This window comes from Sminthopsis crassicaudata, chromosome 6 (genome assembly GCF_048593235.1).
Source record: "Sminthopsis crassicaudata isolate SCR6 chromosome 6, ASM4859323v1, whole genome shotgun sequence".
Classification (NCBI taxonomy): domain Eukaryota; kingdom Metazoa; phylum Chordata; class Mammalia; order Dasyuromorphia; family Dasyuridae; genus Sminthopsis; species Sminthopsis crassicaudata.
In genome coordinates, this window is record NC_133622.1 from 236,066,638 (window position 1) to 236,083,176 (window position 16,539).

The 16,539-nt window shown below is 44.6% G+C and overlaps 1 protein-coding gene across 34 annotated transcripts in view; it reads left to right on the plus strand.

Annotated features, from left to right (window-relative positions):
• MADD (MAP kinase activating death domain) overlaps positions 1 to 16,539 on the plus strand; it is a 40,102-nt gene that overhangs the window by 5,813 nt on the left and 17,750 nt on the right. For 33 of the 34 annotated variants that reach the window (XM_074273840.1, XM_074273839.1, XM_074273860.1 and 30 more), the window contains exons 3-15: positions 316 to 912; positions 1,466 to 1,769; positions 2,088 to 2,219; positions 2,409 to 2,522; positions 3,859 to 3,939; positions 5,082 to 5,260; positions 9,892 to 10,127; positions 10,277 to 10,433; positions 10,645 to 10,748; positions 10,837 to 11,030; positions 11,432 to 11,700; positions 11,957 to 12,099; positions 15,161 to 15,262. In XM_074273840.1, coding sequence (XP_074129941.1) covers positions 316 to 912; positions 1,466 to 1,769; positions 2,088 to 2,219; positions 2,409 to 2,522; positions 3,859 to 3,939; positions 5,082 to 5,260; positions 9,892 to 10,127; positions 10,277 to 10,433; positions 10,645 to 10,748; positions 10,837 to 11,030; positions 11,432 to 11,700; positions 11,957 to 12,099; positions 15,161 to 15,262 — 2,612 coding nt within the window. The remainder of the gene's footprint in view (positions 1 to 315; positions 913 to 1,465; positions 1,770 to 2,087; positions 2,220 to 2,408; positions 2,523 to 3,858; positions 3,940 to 5,081; positions 5,261 to 9,891; positions 10,128 to 10,276; positions 10,434 to 10,644; positions 10,749 to 10,836; positions 11,031 to 11,431; positions 11,701 to 11,956; positions 12,100 to 15,160; positions 15,263 to 16,539) is intronic. The other variant, XM_074273858.1, reaches the window with a different exon arrangement.

Sequence of the window (16,539 nt, forward strand, 5' to 3'; positions counted from 1 at the left end):
GCATGAGTTTAATTTATCGATGAATACCACCAGGACTGGGAGCTGGCTCTTTAGGGCTTGTAGAATGCTTTGCAGATGGGACTTCATTTAATCTTTATGACAATCCTGTGGGATAGATCTCTGAGTGTCATAGTCACCATTTTACAGATGAGGAAACAGAAGTTCAGTGACATAATTTAAATCTTCATAATGCTAAACCTGACCTAGACCTACTAGGCTACCCTGCCTCTGCTGCCATTTGATGACTAAAAGTGGGCAGGCCTTCGGGTCCCTGTGTCCTCGAAGGGTGACCGGGCTGATTTTTATGCTCCTCAGGCAACCAAGCAGCGACAGCGTGGCCCAGACCCCAGAGTTGCTCCGACGCTACCCCTTGGAGGACTACCCTGAATTTCCCCTCCCTCCGGACGTGGTGTTCTTCTGCCAGCCAGAGGGATGTCTGAGCGTGCGGCAGCGGCGCATGAGCCTGCGGGATGACACCTCCTTTGTCTTCACCCTCACTGACAAGGACACAGGGGTTACGCGCTATGGCATCTGTGTCAACTTCTACCGCTCCTTCCAGAAGCGAATGCCCAAAGAAAAGGTGGATGGTGGCTCCGGGCACCGTGCAAAGGAAGCTACCAAGGCCACTCCCGCTCCAGAGGAGGCAAGCGCAGAGAAGTCGGAGGGTGGCCCTTCCTTGCAGCCCCCCAGTGCTGACTCGACCCCTGACGGGAACCAGTCTCCCCGGGGCAAACGCCGGGCAAAGGGGGGAAGCCGCTCCCGCAACAGCACCCTGACATCCCTGTGCGTGCTCAGCCATTATCCTTTCTTCACGACTTTCCGAGAGTGTCTATATACCCTCAAGCGTTTGGTGGACTGTTGCAGTGAGCGACTGCTGGGCAAGAAACTGGCCATCCCCCGAGGTGTACAGAGGTACAGGGGTGCTATTGACCTAACCATCTATTCCCAGGAGGTGCAGAGAGGATGAGTTTGGGGCTCAACCATAGCTGATGACCAGAGGGTGGGAGGGATGGCACTCATTCTTTTGTAAAGGTCTCCCTTGGTCTGCCTGAATCTGGGGTTAAAGGCAGGTCTGGGCACATCCAGCCTGTGTATATGGGGCTCCTTGTAAAAAAGAAGGGTTTAAGAGACTTGAATTCTCTATAGCATTCCCATTTGGAAAAGAGACAATGAATTTTACGTGGATGGTGGGCAGCAGAGCAGGTGATCATCAATAATTATCACTCCTTCTTAACCCACTTCTTCCTGGGCTCAGACCATGACTGAGAGCAGGGAGAGGCCATTCTAATTACCCATCTCCTCTCCTTTAGATGTTTTGGGTTACAGTGGAATAGTCAGTTAGCATTTATTAAACACCTACTATGTGCCAAGCTAAGCACTGGGGAGAGAAAGGAAGTCAAAAGGCAGTCCTTGCTCTCCAGGGGCCTGAGGCTTAGGGGTCTTTTTTCTTCTGTTTGCACCTCAGGGACACCATGTGGCGCATCTTCACGGGCTCGCTCCTGGTAGAGGAGAAATCCAGTGCCCTTCTGCATGACCTCCGTGAGATCGAAGCGTGGATCTATCGATTGTTGCGCTCTCCAGTGCCCATATCTGGCCAGAAGCGAGTGGACATTGAAGTTCTCCCTCAGGAGCTACAGCCTGCTCTGACCTTTGCCCTCCCTGACCCATCTCGATTCTCTCTGGTAGATTTCCCATTGCATCTGCCTTTGGAACTCCTGGGTGTGGACGCCTGTCTGCAGGTGTTGTCTTGCATCTTGCTGGAGCACAAGGTAAGAGAGCCATTCTTGTAGGGGAGAAAGAGAGAGACAGAGACAATCAAGGATAGCTCTAAAAACTTACTACTTGGGTGATTTTCCATAGATTACATGGCTTAGGAAAAGAAAGAGCTCTAGGAATAAGGTTATTGAAGCAAAGAAATGTACTGGAAAAGAATTACTGAGGTCACAGGGAAAGAGTCAGGAAACCTTTCTGGGAGCTTGAGGGTAATTTGGGCATGGCGAGAAAGAAGTAGGGTTTGTGGGTGGCTGGCAGGCGTCTCCTCGATCTTATGCCGAGGTGCAGATTGTTCTTGGATGGCTCTGTGGCAGGTGGTGTTACAGTCGCGAGACTACAACGCACTCTCCATGTCTGTGATGGCATTTGTAGCAATGATCTACCCCCTGGAGTACATGTTTCCTGTTATTCCGTTGCTTCCTACTTGCATGGCGTCTGCAGAGCAGGTGAGTCTCCTTGTGGCTTTTGGATCTTTCACCTGCTGTCCCCCTTTATAACTGGCTCTAAGGGAGAAAGACTCAAACAACGGGAAGGTTGTGGAGGCAGTGTGATCTCTGATAAAATGCTGTCTCGGTGTCTGGGACCGACTGGGTGGGAGTGTGTTTTCTGTTTTTCATTCTGTGTTCCACCTACAGCTGCTTTTGGCTCCTACTCCTTACATCATTGGGGTCCCTGCCAGCTTCTTCCTCTACAAACTAGACTTCAAGATGCCAGATGATGTTTGGCTGGTGGATCTGGACAGCAACCGGGTGAGACATCTGGCTGGGGATGCTGGCATTGTCCGGGTGGAACTGTACTTTTTGTGTGCAACCTGTGCCTGAGCTAGTCTTTGGGGGTCAGTGTTATAGTTAAAGCAGAAGAAATGCCTTTTTAACTTGTTCACTAACTGGCAGGAAATTAATGCAAATGGAAGACCCTTGATCTTGTCCTAATGGGTACAATGATCCAGCTTCTCCCCAGAATTAGGTGCTTTCCCCCCCTCCTCCAGGCAGTGATGACTGTTAAGGAATCCTAAAGTAGTCCTTGATTGTAGCATTTAAACCTCCTAATGATAAAGGTGAGGCGATGGGCCTAGAGAGGGGAAGAGACTTTCCTGGCATCACATACACAAGTAGAAGCAATCCTCTCATGGCTTACCTTGGAGACTGGAATCAGTAAACATCTGTGTCGTCTTGTGGTACAGACTCTGTGAGGGAACCACGGCCTCAATATTCTCAAAATTCAAGATTCTCAATAAGAATCATGGATTCTTATTGGAGCTGGTGACCTCACTCCAGGCAGCCAGGCCCCTAAACACTTTAGCTCAGCAAACATTTACTCAGGCCCTTTTTTTGTGAGGTTCTTATTAGTGTGGATAAAAAATTTCCTTAAGTGATTGCATCCTTGAGTTCTCACTACTCAGAATTACAAGGGGCAGCTAGTTGGTGCAGTGGCTACAGCCCCAGCCCTGGAATCAGGAGGACCTGAGTGCAAATCTGACCTCAGATACACTTAACACTGCCTAGCTGTGTGACCCGGGACAAGTCCCAATTGCCTCAGCAAAAAAAAAAAAAAAAAAAAAAAAAAAAAAAAAGGTAGGAGGAATTCCACAGATAGACAAGAAGGGATATCAGCTCACATTTAGATAATGTTTTGCAAAACTTGTTGGCTGACTTTTCTTTTTCTTTTCAAATAATAGCTTTTCATTTTTAAAAATGCATCCAAAGAGAGTTTTCAGCACTCCCTCTTGCAAAACTTGTGTTCAATATTTTTCTCTCTACCTTACCCCTCTCCTAGACAGTAAGCTATCCAAAATAGGTTAAACATGTGCAATTCTTCTAAACTCATTTCCACACTTATCTTTTGGCTGATCTCTAAATCACCCTGGTGAAGCAGGAGGTATCGTTTTCCCTACTTTCCACATGAGGAAACAGGTGAAGTGGCCTGCCCGTGGTCATACACCTAATCACTATCAGGCTAGGAATTTGAATCCAGCTGTTTTGGCCCCAGATGTTAGACTCTCTACTAATTGATCTTTCGGTGAGGAGCTTTCAAAAGAAGCTTTTGACACATCCTGAAACATTCACTGTGCTCTGCCTGCTATAGGTGATCGCACCAACCAATGCAGAGGTGTTGCCCGTCTTGCCAGAGCCCGAATCCTTAGAACTGAAAAAGCACTTGAAGCAGGTGAGTGGGGGGAGGACAAGGGAGAGTCTGCTGGAGGGGGATGGAGCTCCAGGAAACAACCTCCATCCTTAGGGCAGGAAATCAGTATCATCTTCATTCTAGCTTCTCTTAGTGTCCTTCCTGTCCTGTACATATGCTCTCCTGTCTAATATGCTCCTCACAAGCAATCTGTTCTTGTTTTTTTGCTGTTTGCATGGCCTTGGAACTACTGCTGACTCAAGTCATGTATAGGTCTGGATTTTGACTCAGTGAAATGCCTTCCCACATAAATGCTCTTCATGGGGTCTTTTCCTCTTAAATGCCAGGTCTCTGTATGTCTTTCCTTCAGAACCACCTTTCCTGGTTTGGTCCATTCCACCCATTTTTCATTGGTTTCTGTTCTTCCTCCTCCTACACGCTGCATGCAGTACTTGAAGGTAACATGTGTGAATTCCCCGTCTTGAGCTTTGTTGTGCTTGTTCTCAAGGGCCATCCCCAGGAGGCCATGCTTCTCACGCAGCTCTTCATAACTTCCCTCCCCTTCCTTGTGTTAGCCGAGGCATTTGGTGGTAGTTCTCAGTGATAGAAGTGTCGTTTTAAATGGGTCACCCTGTATCCTCCATCGCTTTTCCCCTCTTTCCCTGCTAGTGACGTTATATGATCCGCCCTTTGTCGCAGGGGCCAGTGAAGGTGAGTGCAAGGCGTTCTCCAGCAGTTTTCTCCTGATATTTCTTCGCCACTGGTGACTTTTTAGCAGGCATCACGAGGGAGAAATTAAGAAAGAGGGATAGGAAAATAAGTATGTTCAAATGTTGATGGAAGCCAGGGCTGGCCTTATCCCATGGGGGCTCACTGAGATTTCAGCTTTGGTGATTATAGATGACTTAATTAAGAATCTCTGTACCCTTAGAAGAGGTGTCTGTAGGATGGATTATCTTCTACATGCTCAGGTGTTTTGATTCATATTTCAGGAACAGAGATGTTTAGGTTAGTTGGGTCAGAAATATATGGTCTGTAGTTTGTGAGGACAGTCCTCTCCACAAGCCTCTACTAACCCAGGCTAGAATAAAAGGCAGAGACTGATTCTGAAGAGGCCCTTTCCCAGGAGATAACTGTTTATTTCCCAGGATTCTCTCCTTGATAAAATGCCTCTTATTCCACAGGCACTGGCCAGCATGAGTCTGAACACCCAGCCCATCCTCAACTTGGAGAAGTTCCATGAGGGCCAAGAGATCCCACTACTCTTGGGAAGACCACCTGGTGATTTGCAATCCACACCTTCCACTGAATTCAATCCCCTCATTTATGGCAATGATGTAGATTCAGTGGATGTGGCTACCAGGTGAGATCAAGTGGGCCTGTATGGGGAAGAGTTCTTGAACTGGATCTCTTTTGTGCTTTAGACAAACTTGGAGCCTGGGTATTTTTCTACTGAGTTTTATAATATGTAAAATTGGCATTATAATATTGGCTTTTATCTGCTCACTTTAAAGTTTCTTATTGTCAAGATAAGAAGAAATAGTTAAAAAAAAAAAAGTAGTTTGGAGCAGCAGATAGGTTATCATACAGAACTTTTAGGTACATCAGAGCACTTCCATAGTGTGCATGTTCAAAATACATGCAAAAGTAGTTTTCAGCATCTACCTTTGCAAAGTTTTGTGTTCCAAATTTTTCTCCCTCCTTTCCCTTCTCCTTCCTCCTCTAGACTGCAAATCTATTTTTTTCCTTTCCTTTTCTTTTTTTTTTTTTGTATTATTATAGCTTTTTATTGAGAGAACATATGCATGGGTAATTTTTCTTTCTTTTTTTTTTATTTAGAATTTTTTTCCACAGTATATATGCATGAGCAATTTAAAAAAATAACATTATCCCTTATATTCATTTTTTCCAAATTAACCCCCCCCCCTCCATTTCCTCCCCCGATGACAGGCAATCCTGCATGGGTAATTTTTCAACATGGACCCTTGCAATCACTTCTGTTCCAGCTTTTCCCTTCTTTCCCTCCACCCCCTCTCTTAGATGGCAGGCAGTCTCATACATGTTAAACGTGTTAAAGTATATCTTAAATACAATATATGTGTACATACTTATACAGTTCTCTTGTTGCCCCAGAAAAATTGGATTTAGAAAGGTACAAATAATCTGGGAAGAAAAACAAAAATGCAAGCATAGACTGCAAATAATCTAATATAGGTTACACATGTGTAATTCTTCTAACTATATTTCCACATTTATCATGCTGTACCAAAAAAAAAAAAATCAGATTAAAAGGGGAAAAAAATGAGGAAAAAAAAACCACAACCAACTAACCAAACAACAAAAATAAAGGTAAAAATACTGTGTTGTGATTTATATTCAGTCTCTCTAATCCTCTCCCTGGATATAAATGGCTCTTTCCATCACAAATCTATTCATCTGAGCACTTATTAAGACTTACTATGTGCTAGATATTGTGCTGGGTGCTGAGGGCACCATAATGTAGCACCATTCCTGCTGCCAGGAAGATATCCTAACATCAAAGCCTCAGAGAAGCACAGTGGACCAGGCTTGGAGCAAGGATTGCTGGGCAGAGGGGAGATCCAGATTAGACACAGTGCTCAGGACCTTCTGAGGAAGGAGAATTAGGTGGGGGAATTAGTAGAAGGAGGTAGATAAGAAGGAAGTAGCACCTAGGCAGAGTCTTAAATGATAATGAAGATTCTTAAAGGTGGGAGGTGGGGTACATTCCAAGCAAGTGGAGGGGAGCATGGTCTGCATGATGGGATAGGGCAGATGCCAACATATTCAAGTTTGGGTAAAAGGGAATAATGTGAGAAATATTGGAAAGTTAGCTTGGGGGCCATATTGAGCAGGCTTAAAGGTCAGGCTAAAGAATTTTACCCAGGATGTTGTAAGGAGCTACAAAAAGATTTTTGATCAGGAGAATGACAGGGTTAAACTTTTTAAGATGATATTGGCAGCTGTGGAAAATTGTATTTCTTTAAAGGGAGAATGCCAGCACATATACAATTCACATCTCATAGGATAGGGGTTCTCAAACACGGCCCTCGGGCCAGATGTGGCCCGCTGAGGACATTTATTTGGCCCGCCGGGTTATGACATATGGGCTGAGGGGCGTAGACAGAGTGTGAGGTTTTGTTTTTACTATCTATAGTCTGGCCCCCCAACAGTCTGAGGGACAGTGAACTGGCCCCCTATTTAAAAAGTTTGAGGACCACTGCCATAAGATATCCACTCATTGGGCATTGGACAAGGCTCTCACATTTAACAGAGTTACTAAATTAATGGTTATAGATTGTCTAAAAACTATGACTTGGAGGACCACTTGTCCCCTTTTCTACCACTCTGACTACTTTTGAAGAAGAAGGCGGTCACTGAAGAAGGCAGAGGGATAATCTTATTTTAAAGGAAATGAAAGGGCATTATCGCTAAGTGGAAGACTAATTTATAAGCTCTCCTAGGAGGGGCCAACAAAGGAATTAGGCAAGTTGGTTTTGACCTATGTTCAAAAGCAGTGAGAGACTCCATTTGGGGGTTATTTGATTACTGAATATTTATGATAAGTCATTGCAGAAAAAAACAACATGAAAATGAAGGTTATAGGGGAGGACAGCATATGTATGTGCATGTGTATATATATGTATGTTTAGAAGTAAAGAACAAGAGAAGCCAAAGATTAATAGATTACAGAGAAACCTCACAGCTATACATCATAAGGACTTTCTTTAAGAAACTAATTAGAAAGGTGGACAGCTAGATAGAACATCTGTCTCGGAATTAGGAGGGTCTGAGTCCAAATCTGGACTCACACTTCCTAGGTAGGAGGAAGTCATCTAATCCTGTTTGCCTCGGTTTCCTCATCTGTAAAATGAGCTGGAGAAGGAAATGGCAAATCACGCCATTATTTTTGCCAAGACTTTAAATGAGTCATGAATGATTAGACACAGAAAATGACTAAAATAACACCACAAACAACATCTCTCAAAAAAGTGAATGTAGTTGACTATTGCCTTATATACCTACTTCCCCAACTATGTCATTTTTTAAAAGAGTAATTGCATGAATGTTGAGGGCATCTTTGATGAAGTTATCAAAAGGAAATGGGGGGAGGCTTTCATTGGTGATAATCCATGAATATTGACTATGATTAGGCCTTTATCAACCCATAGTTGCAAGACAGATATAATCCTACTGGAAGACTATAAGAGAGCATTTTTTTGATAAAGCAAAATTCCATCTTTTTGAAAGCTCTTTTCCAACAAGATCTTTCCCATATATATGTCAGGATTATACAGAATTCCTTAGAATTTAGAATCAGAGAATCTGATTTGACTTTCCTTTGATCATTAATATCAGACACACACTCACCAAAGAAGAAATAGTGGAAGATAGAAGGGTCTGATATGCTATGTTTAATGGGATCATGAGGAATTGGACACAATTGAGCGACTGAGAAACAAAAGTATGGCCGTGAGTCATGAAATGCTATGGTCTTTAAAGAATGAAAAATATCATTCGGGGGCAATACAGAGAAACATGGTGATTAAAAGAAGGCTGTAACATTATGAACAAGTAATTACAAAGATGAAAAGAAGTACAGTATGTATTCAAAGAAATGTATGAGCAAAAAAAAATGAGTTGGTCATTGGTAAGTGCAAGAGATGATGGATAGATTTTGTGTTTCATTGGCTCCTTGGGATAATAAGAGAAATTTAGGAAGGCCTCAGCACTTCTAAGAGGATATGGACGAGAGTGACCCACGATGTGCATGTATGGGTGGGCTATAATATACATTGGCGAATGCCTGTGTCAGTGACATTACAGTTATATTTGAATATCTTAACTGAAAAGTGAATTCAAGATAATATTAAGAGTGGAAACTGAAAGATCAATTGGATGCTTTTATAGTATTCTTGGCAAAAGGTGATAGAGACCTGAATCTGAACTGTATCCTAGTCTGAAAGAAAAAGAGATAAAAGCTAGATTTTTAAATAGAATCAATAGGAATTTGTTGCTGATTGAATCTTCTCTTTTTTCATCTCTGTATCCAAAGAAGGTTCAGAGATTTCAAATTAGTACCTTGAAGAATGTCAATATTCACCATCAAAAATAGATATTTGGAGAAGGGTAGATTTAGGGAGAAAGAAGAATTCCATTTTTTTACATGGTAAGTTGAGGTGGATTTAAGGTGCGGGTGCAAAAATCTCAGTAATGTGCAGCAGATAGGTGAGGATGTTGGATTGGAGTTAAGCGGGAAAATCAGCTCTCTCTGTGTGTATACATGGATACATACACGTATATATTTAGGAGTCATCCACATGGTAATACTAACTGACCCCTTGAATAGTGTGAAACTCAAAGTAGAGAATATAGAGAACAGATCCTTGGGGAATAGCCTTGTTTAAGGGACAGGAGATAGCTGATCAATCAGCAGTAGCTACTGAGGACAAGACAGACAGGTAGGATGAGAGGAGGACATTGCCTTGGGAGCCATGGGAGGAGAGAGTATCTGACAAAGAATGTTGAAAGCTACAAAAATACAAGGAGCTTAAAGATGAAGAAAAGGCCATTGGAGTTCTCCATCTTGAAATGACTGGAAACCTTCAAGAGGGCAGTGCCTGTAGAATAGTGATGGTGGAAACTTAATTTCAAGGGCCTGAAGAGTGAGTAGATGATGATAAGTTACAGGCAGTGAGTACAGATGATTGTTAGTGAAAGGGATGAGCTACAGGAGAATAGCTTGAGTGGAGGTATGTGAGAGGGGTCAAAAAGTGATTTTTTTTTAAGGACATATAAACCTGAACCTATTTGGAGTTTGGGGTTGATGAGTGATGGTCATGGCTCATTCCTCTTCACAACTGGTTGCGGCTAAAGAGCAGTCTTAGGGGATTGCCAACAACCTTGGAGGCTGAGGGTTCTTCCTCTGTAGGGTGCTGGATGAATCAGATAACCCACTGTCATCTGTCTCTTCAGGGTGGCCATGGTGAGATTCTTCAACTCCCCCAATGTGCTTCAGGGTTTCCAGATGCACACACGCACTCTGCGTCTCTTCCCCCGACCTGTGGTAGCCTTCCAAGCTGGCTCCTTTCTAGCCTCACGTCCCCGACAGACCCCCTTTGCTGAGAAACTGGCCAGGACCCAAGCCGTGGAGTACTTTGGTGAATGGATCCTCAACCCCACCAACTATGCTTTCCAGCGAATCCACAACAGTGAGTGCAGTTGCCCTTTCACCGTGGCCCTTTCCCGTTCTCTCTCTTTGCTCCTCCTTTTTTTACCCTGCCCTGTTCTTCGTTGTTTGCTCCTTTCCCGTCTCGTCCTATCTGCTGCCAACCCTGACCAGTCACATTTCTCTGAGCAGACATGTTTGACCCGGCCCTGATTGGCGACAAGCCCAAGTGGTACGCCCACCAGCTGCAGCCGATCTACTACCGTGTCTATGACAGTAATTCCCAGCTGGCCGAGGCCCTCAGCGTGCCTCCTGAGCAGGACTCTGACTCTGACCCAACTGATGATAGGTGAGCAGTGCCTTAGGGGCAGCGAGGGCCGGCGGGCCATAATGGGGGGCAGAATGGTAGTTGCCTCCTCCTCATGTCAGTGGCCTGGCCCTGGGCCAGGACGTCGTCCTGCTTTCTAGCTTCCATCCTAAGTTCTCAGTGTATCTTCTGTACTCCTCCCACCTTGGGCACCAACAACTTTCTCTTGGGCTTCTCCCTCTTAACTTGGCAGTGGCAGTGACAGTGTGGATTACGATGACTCAAGCTCTTCCTACTCATCTCTTGGTGACTTTGTTAGTGAGATGATGAAATGTGATATCAACGGTGACACACCCAGTAAGTGCCAGAAAGCAGGCCAGCCCTGGGCAGGAGCCGGGGTTTGGGGTGGGGGGTCTGTGCCCTCTGAGCCCTGGAATCTTTGCAGATGTGGATCCGCTAACACACGCAGCACTGGGTGACGCCAGTGAGGTGGCATTTGATGAGCTGCAGGGAAACCAGGGAGATTTGGAGGAACCCGGCCCAGACAGTGAGAATTCCCAGGACAATCCCCAGCCTCGTTCCAGCTCCAGCACGACGGCCAGCAGCAGCCCCAGTACCATCATTCACGGAGCCAACGCTGTGCGTAAGGGTGTGAGAGGGAAGAGTGGCAGCTAGGGCTAGGATCTGGGCTCCTTCTTGTGAGACAGTGACAGTACCTGGTTCTTTCCTTGGTATTAGACTGGACTGGGTCTCCCTCATCCCTCTTCTCCCTGTATCCTATGTGAAAGTGTGGACTGCGGCTTAAAGGCTGCTCCTTCTAGGCTGCTTGTAAGTCTGTGACTGAAGCCCCATTTTCACAGGTCTCTGGGGAAGAAATGTCATTAGGGTGAGGATGTCAGAAACTTTTTCCTATAGGTATTTCCCATAAATGCCCTGACATTAGGAACCTGCCTGGGGCTGGCTAGATTCTTGGTCAGAGGAGAATGCCAGAAGCCTCAGTCCTCCTCCACTGACCAAAACCTGTGTGCCACGACCCGCAGGAATCTGCTGATTTTACTGAGGTGGAGGACAAGACAGCAACGGGCTTCTCCAACCCGCTCCGTGCTTTGCCTCCCAGTTTTGGCAAATTAAGCCTGGATAAGCGTGAGGCAGAGAGTGGGGGCCCCCCAGAGGGATTGGGGCGCAGGCGCGACTATGACAATCCATACTTTGAACCTCAGTATGGATTTCCCACTGAAGAAGATGAAGATGAAGATGAGCAGGAGGAGAGTTATACCCCACGATTTCAACAAAACCTCAATGGCAGTAGGTGAGAGTTTGGGTTACTTTTGTGGGTGTGCCCACTAAAGAGCTTTTCAGAGGGCCTATTCCCAGCACTGGTGGGGTGGGGGAAGAGAACCAGAAAGGTCCATTAGTTGGAAGGTTCTCATGGTTCTGCTATTCTCCTGGCATAGGGGTTTGGGGTCAGTTGGGGGCTGGTTGTAGCAACGTAGCTGGGGTCTGTACTTCTCCAAAGGTGAGGTACCTTGGCCTGGACCTGACAAGTGCCACTATGCGTTTCCAAGGGCTCAAAAACTGCTGCGGCCCAATAGCCTCAAGCTGGCGAGCGATTCAGATGCAGAATCGGACTCTCGGGCAAGTTCTCCCAACTCCACCGTCTCCAACAACAGCAGCAATGAGGGCTTCGGGGGCATCATGTCTTTTGCCAGTAAGTGCCACGAGTTATGTGGATTTTTTTTTTTTTTTTTTAATGTACATGCCTTATAGTTACTTAATCAATGTTGATTGAATTAAGTTGAATTCCTCATCTGCCCCATCTTCTACATCCATGGTTGGGCCATAACTGAGGCAAAAGTTATGTAGAAGTTCTCTGGAGTTTGGGTGACACTCTCAGGCCACAGGGAGATTTTGGTCACAGATCATTGCCAGACTCACAGTGTTCTAAGGAAGGGGGAGGTAAGTGGAACTGCAGGAAGATTGCCTGTGTATGTTCGGCATACAGGTAGCCCTTAAATTCTTGTTTGTTCATTCACTTATTTGTTCATTTGGACCTTTGGTGTTCACTGGAAACAAAATAGTTGCATGTTTACCCAAGATAGATCCTCAAAGGAGATGTCTCCTCGCCATATCCATCACTTTCTTTTGCGAGGTTCAGATGCCTCAGCCAAGCTGGATTGGGATATAAACTCACTTCTTTTTCTTTGGAAAATTTCATCTTATGTCTTGTTTTTTCATCGCATATATTCCTCTTCCCTCTATCACCTCATTTTCTACCTAGCAAGCCAGGTCTTGGTAACAAAGGTTAAAAAGGAAAGAGATAAAAGCGGTTCACCAAACTCATCAGCCCATCTACCACATATGACCACATATGACATACCCATATGACAGGGTATGCAGCATTCCATATACAGAGTCCCCATTTCTGCAGGGAAGGAAAGGAGGAGCATCTTCTCTCTTCTCTGAACCAAGCTGATTATTATAATTGCACAACATTCGTTCTTTGTGTTTATTGCTTTTCTGGTTCTGTCTACTTATCCTGTGCCAAATCTCTGTGCCCCTGCACTTCCCTGATTCTTCATCTCCGCCATTCTCATGGTACACTGATATTCTCCCACATTCACCAGGCTTGGTTTGTTTGGCCATTTCCTAATTGGTGGCAGCCACTTTATTTCTAGTCTATCATGGCTACAAAAAATGCATGGGACCATTTTTTTTCTGTCTTTGACCTCTATAGTATATATTTCCTAGCAGCAAGATCTCTGGGTCAAAGGGTAGAGATATTTTAGTTACTTTAGAAGCCGAATTTCATTCTTCTCCAGAAGAATTGGAGTGAATCTCCATTAATACTGCTCTGCCAGTGGTGAGTCAGTATGTCTGCTTTCCTGCAGCCCCTCTGACACTGACTCTTTTTATTTTATTTTTTTTAAGATATAAATTTCATTTATTCTTTGTAAGCTCGGATTACCATGTAAAATTTCATATTTTATGTTTTTTTAATAGTTTTTATTTACCAAATATGTGCATGGGTAATTTTTACAATATTAACAATTGCCAAATCTTTTGTTCTAATTTTTCCCCTCCTTCCCCCCCCCCCATGGCAGGTTGACCAATACATGTTAAATATGTTAAAGTATAAATTAAATACAATATATGTATACATGCCCATACGGTTATTTTGCTGTATAAAAAGAATCGGACTTTGAAATAAGTGTACTATTAGCCTGTGAGGGAAATCCAAAATGCAGGCGGACAAAAATAGAGGGACTGGGAATTCTATGTAGTGGTTCATAGTCGTCTCCAGAGTTCTTTCACTGAGTATAGCTGGTTCAGTTCATTCCTTCTCTATTGGAGCTGATTTGGTTCATCTCATTATTGAAGAGGGCCTCGTCCATCAGAATTGATCATCATATAATATTGTGGTTGAAGTATACAATGATCTCCTGGTTCTGCTCATTTCACTCAGCATCAGTTCATGTAGTCTCTCTAGGCCTTTCTGAAATCCTCCTGCTCATCATTTCTTACAGAACAATAATATTCCATAAGATTCATAGACCACAATTTATTCAGCTATTCTCCAATTGATGGGCATCCATTCAGTTTCCAGTTTCTGGCCACTACAAGGAGGCTGCCACAAACATTCTTGCACGTAAAGGACCCTTTCCCTTCTTTAAGATCTCTTTGGGATATAAGCCCAGTAGTAACACTGCTGGCTGACACTGACTCTTTCCATTCCTAATTATCCCAGTCAATTTGCTGAACTTAAAGTGAAAAGTTAGAGTTTTGTTGATTTTTCATTTCTCTTATTATTAGTGGTTTGGAGCATGTGCTATGACATGTTTATTTTCTTACCCCTCCTTTCATATTGTGGGTCATAGAGGGGGGTTTTTATTTGGAAAATTGTTTGCGCTTCTTCTTTAATCACTTATGAATTGGAAAAATGTCCATCCTTTCTTTGCTTAGTGAAGAAGTTTTTAATGACTTTGGAAGGTGTATATGGGCCCATGTTTGGTCTATAGAGAAGAGAGTTATGAGGGAGTAATGTAGCTTGATGGCTGGTAGTAGATTTAGAAAGGAAACCCAAGCAATGAGTACCGTTGTAAGATCAGTCAGATGCCAGGACAGTCCTTCATTTGGAACCATTGCCATTCTAATTGCCTTTCATATAGCCTACAGGCTATACGGGGAGATTTCACTGGTCATTTTAGGTCAAGCTGATGACAATATCGTATTTTGTTAAAAACAGCAGCAGAAAAGCATGACCCAATAGAATTTTCATTTTGCCTGCCTCTAGCCTTGACCTTGTTTAGGTAAGATAAGAAACACTGGGACAGACAATAAGTGGTACAGTGGGTAGAGTACCAGACCTGGAGTCAGGAGGACTCATCTTCCTGAGTTCAAATCCAGCTTCAGACATTTACTTGCTGTGTGACCTGGATAAGTCACTTCCCCCTGTTTGCTTCAGTTCCTCATCTGTACAGTGAGTTAGAGAAGGAAATGGCCGTCCACTCAAGTGTCTTTGCCAAATAAAACCCTAAATGGGGTCACAAAGAGTTGAATATGACTGAAACAACTGAGTAGCAACCACAGACATAATAAGTAAGACGGACTGGACTTTGAAGGTCAGGTTGTCTTTAAGAAGGAAGTGGGGCTGATTTTAAAAATGGCCATCATGAGGTGGGGAAGAGTGGTTGAACATATTCTAAACTTTGAAAGTATACTGCCATGTCTTTGATCCTTATGACCCCTTGCTCTAATCCTCTTCCTTGTAGGTAGCCTCTACCGGAACCACAGCACCAGCTTCAGCCTCTCAAACCTTGCACTGCCCACCAAAGGGGCCAGAGACAAAACAACACCCTTCCCTAGTCTCAAAGGTAACCGCCGTTAATGTGTGTGACCAATTAGAGTGCTTGAACAATGATGGTGGGAGCAAGGAGGAGTCCGGGTGTTGGATGGAGGCTATCCTGGGCCATTTTGTCTGGCCGTGGTCTCCACACATAAATTCTTGCATCTTCCTCTGCTCAGCACAGACTGTAATATATTGAGGGTTGTCAGGTGGATGTGGCTCTTAACTCAAGGTGGGGTAAGGTTATCTTCCTTAGAACTGCAGCATTATGGGAATGGAGGACTCCTGCTCTAGGATGTTCCTGCTGCCATAAGTAACCTCGACATTTATTTAGCACAGGGCCTGGCTCATCAAAAGCACCACTGGAGAGGTAGATAAGGGTGTTAGACTAGGAGTTATTCCTGCCTCAGACGCTAGCTCTGTGATCTTGTGCAGGTCACTTAACCTCTTTCAGCCTCAGGTTAATTTGCAAAATGATTATAAGAGTACCTGCCTTACAAGGGGGTTGTGAGGATGATATCACATTTCTGTTAAGTGCTTCCCAAACCTTAAAATGCTAAACAAATGCTGCTCTTATTGTCGTGGAGATCGTCTGAATGAGAGATGGGCCAGTGTTTGCCATATTTCATGCTCAGAATTTCACAGGAGCTGCTGGGAGGGCAGCGAAGCCTCTTGGTTTGGTTTTTAGCCCTTTCAGAGTTGGCCAGAGGCTGGTAGTCGGTTTGCTTCTGCTTGTAGTTCTGATGGTTAGTAAATAGCAGTGGTAACTACCAAAGTCTGAGTGGGTCTCCGGGATTCAGTATGATCCGTGTTTTCCTGGAGATTGGGCCCGGGATACTAGGATTAGGCCAGATTGAGAAGGGATCTGACATGTCCCTGAACTGAACTTTTATCACCAAAAATCCCGAATGGGAGAAAACAAAGGGAAATTGGTAAAAATGGCTTGTCCAGCTAGTCAGTGTTTCTGGGGCCTGGGCAATGCTGTTGCAGTGTGAACTTCCACAGCTGGACGTAGTGGGGGAGGAGGAGAATTCATGTTCCTGGCCTGCCATTTCACTCATTAGAAGGAAGCAGCATTGAATGCATGGCCACGCTCACCCTCATCCGCTTCGCTTCTCCCCACCCCTTCTCCCCTGCTAGGGTGTCTGTTCCAGATGAGGATCACTTGGGGGGATATCATGCCCTTCTCCTTCCAGCATGTGGCTCTGGGGTGACTGGAGCTGCCAGCCTCCCTGCACTGTTGTCCCGATTAGCGCTGGCTTTGAGTCTTTGCTCAACCAGCTCTGGGCCCTGCAGGGGAGGCCT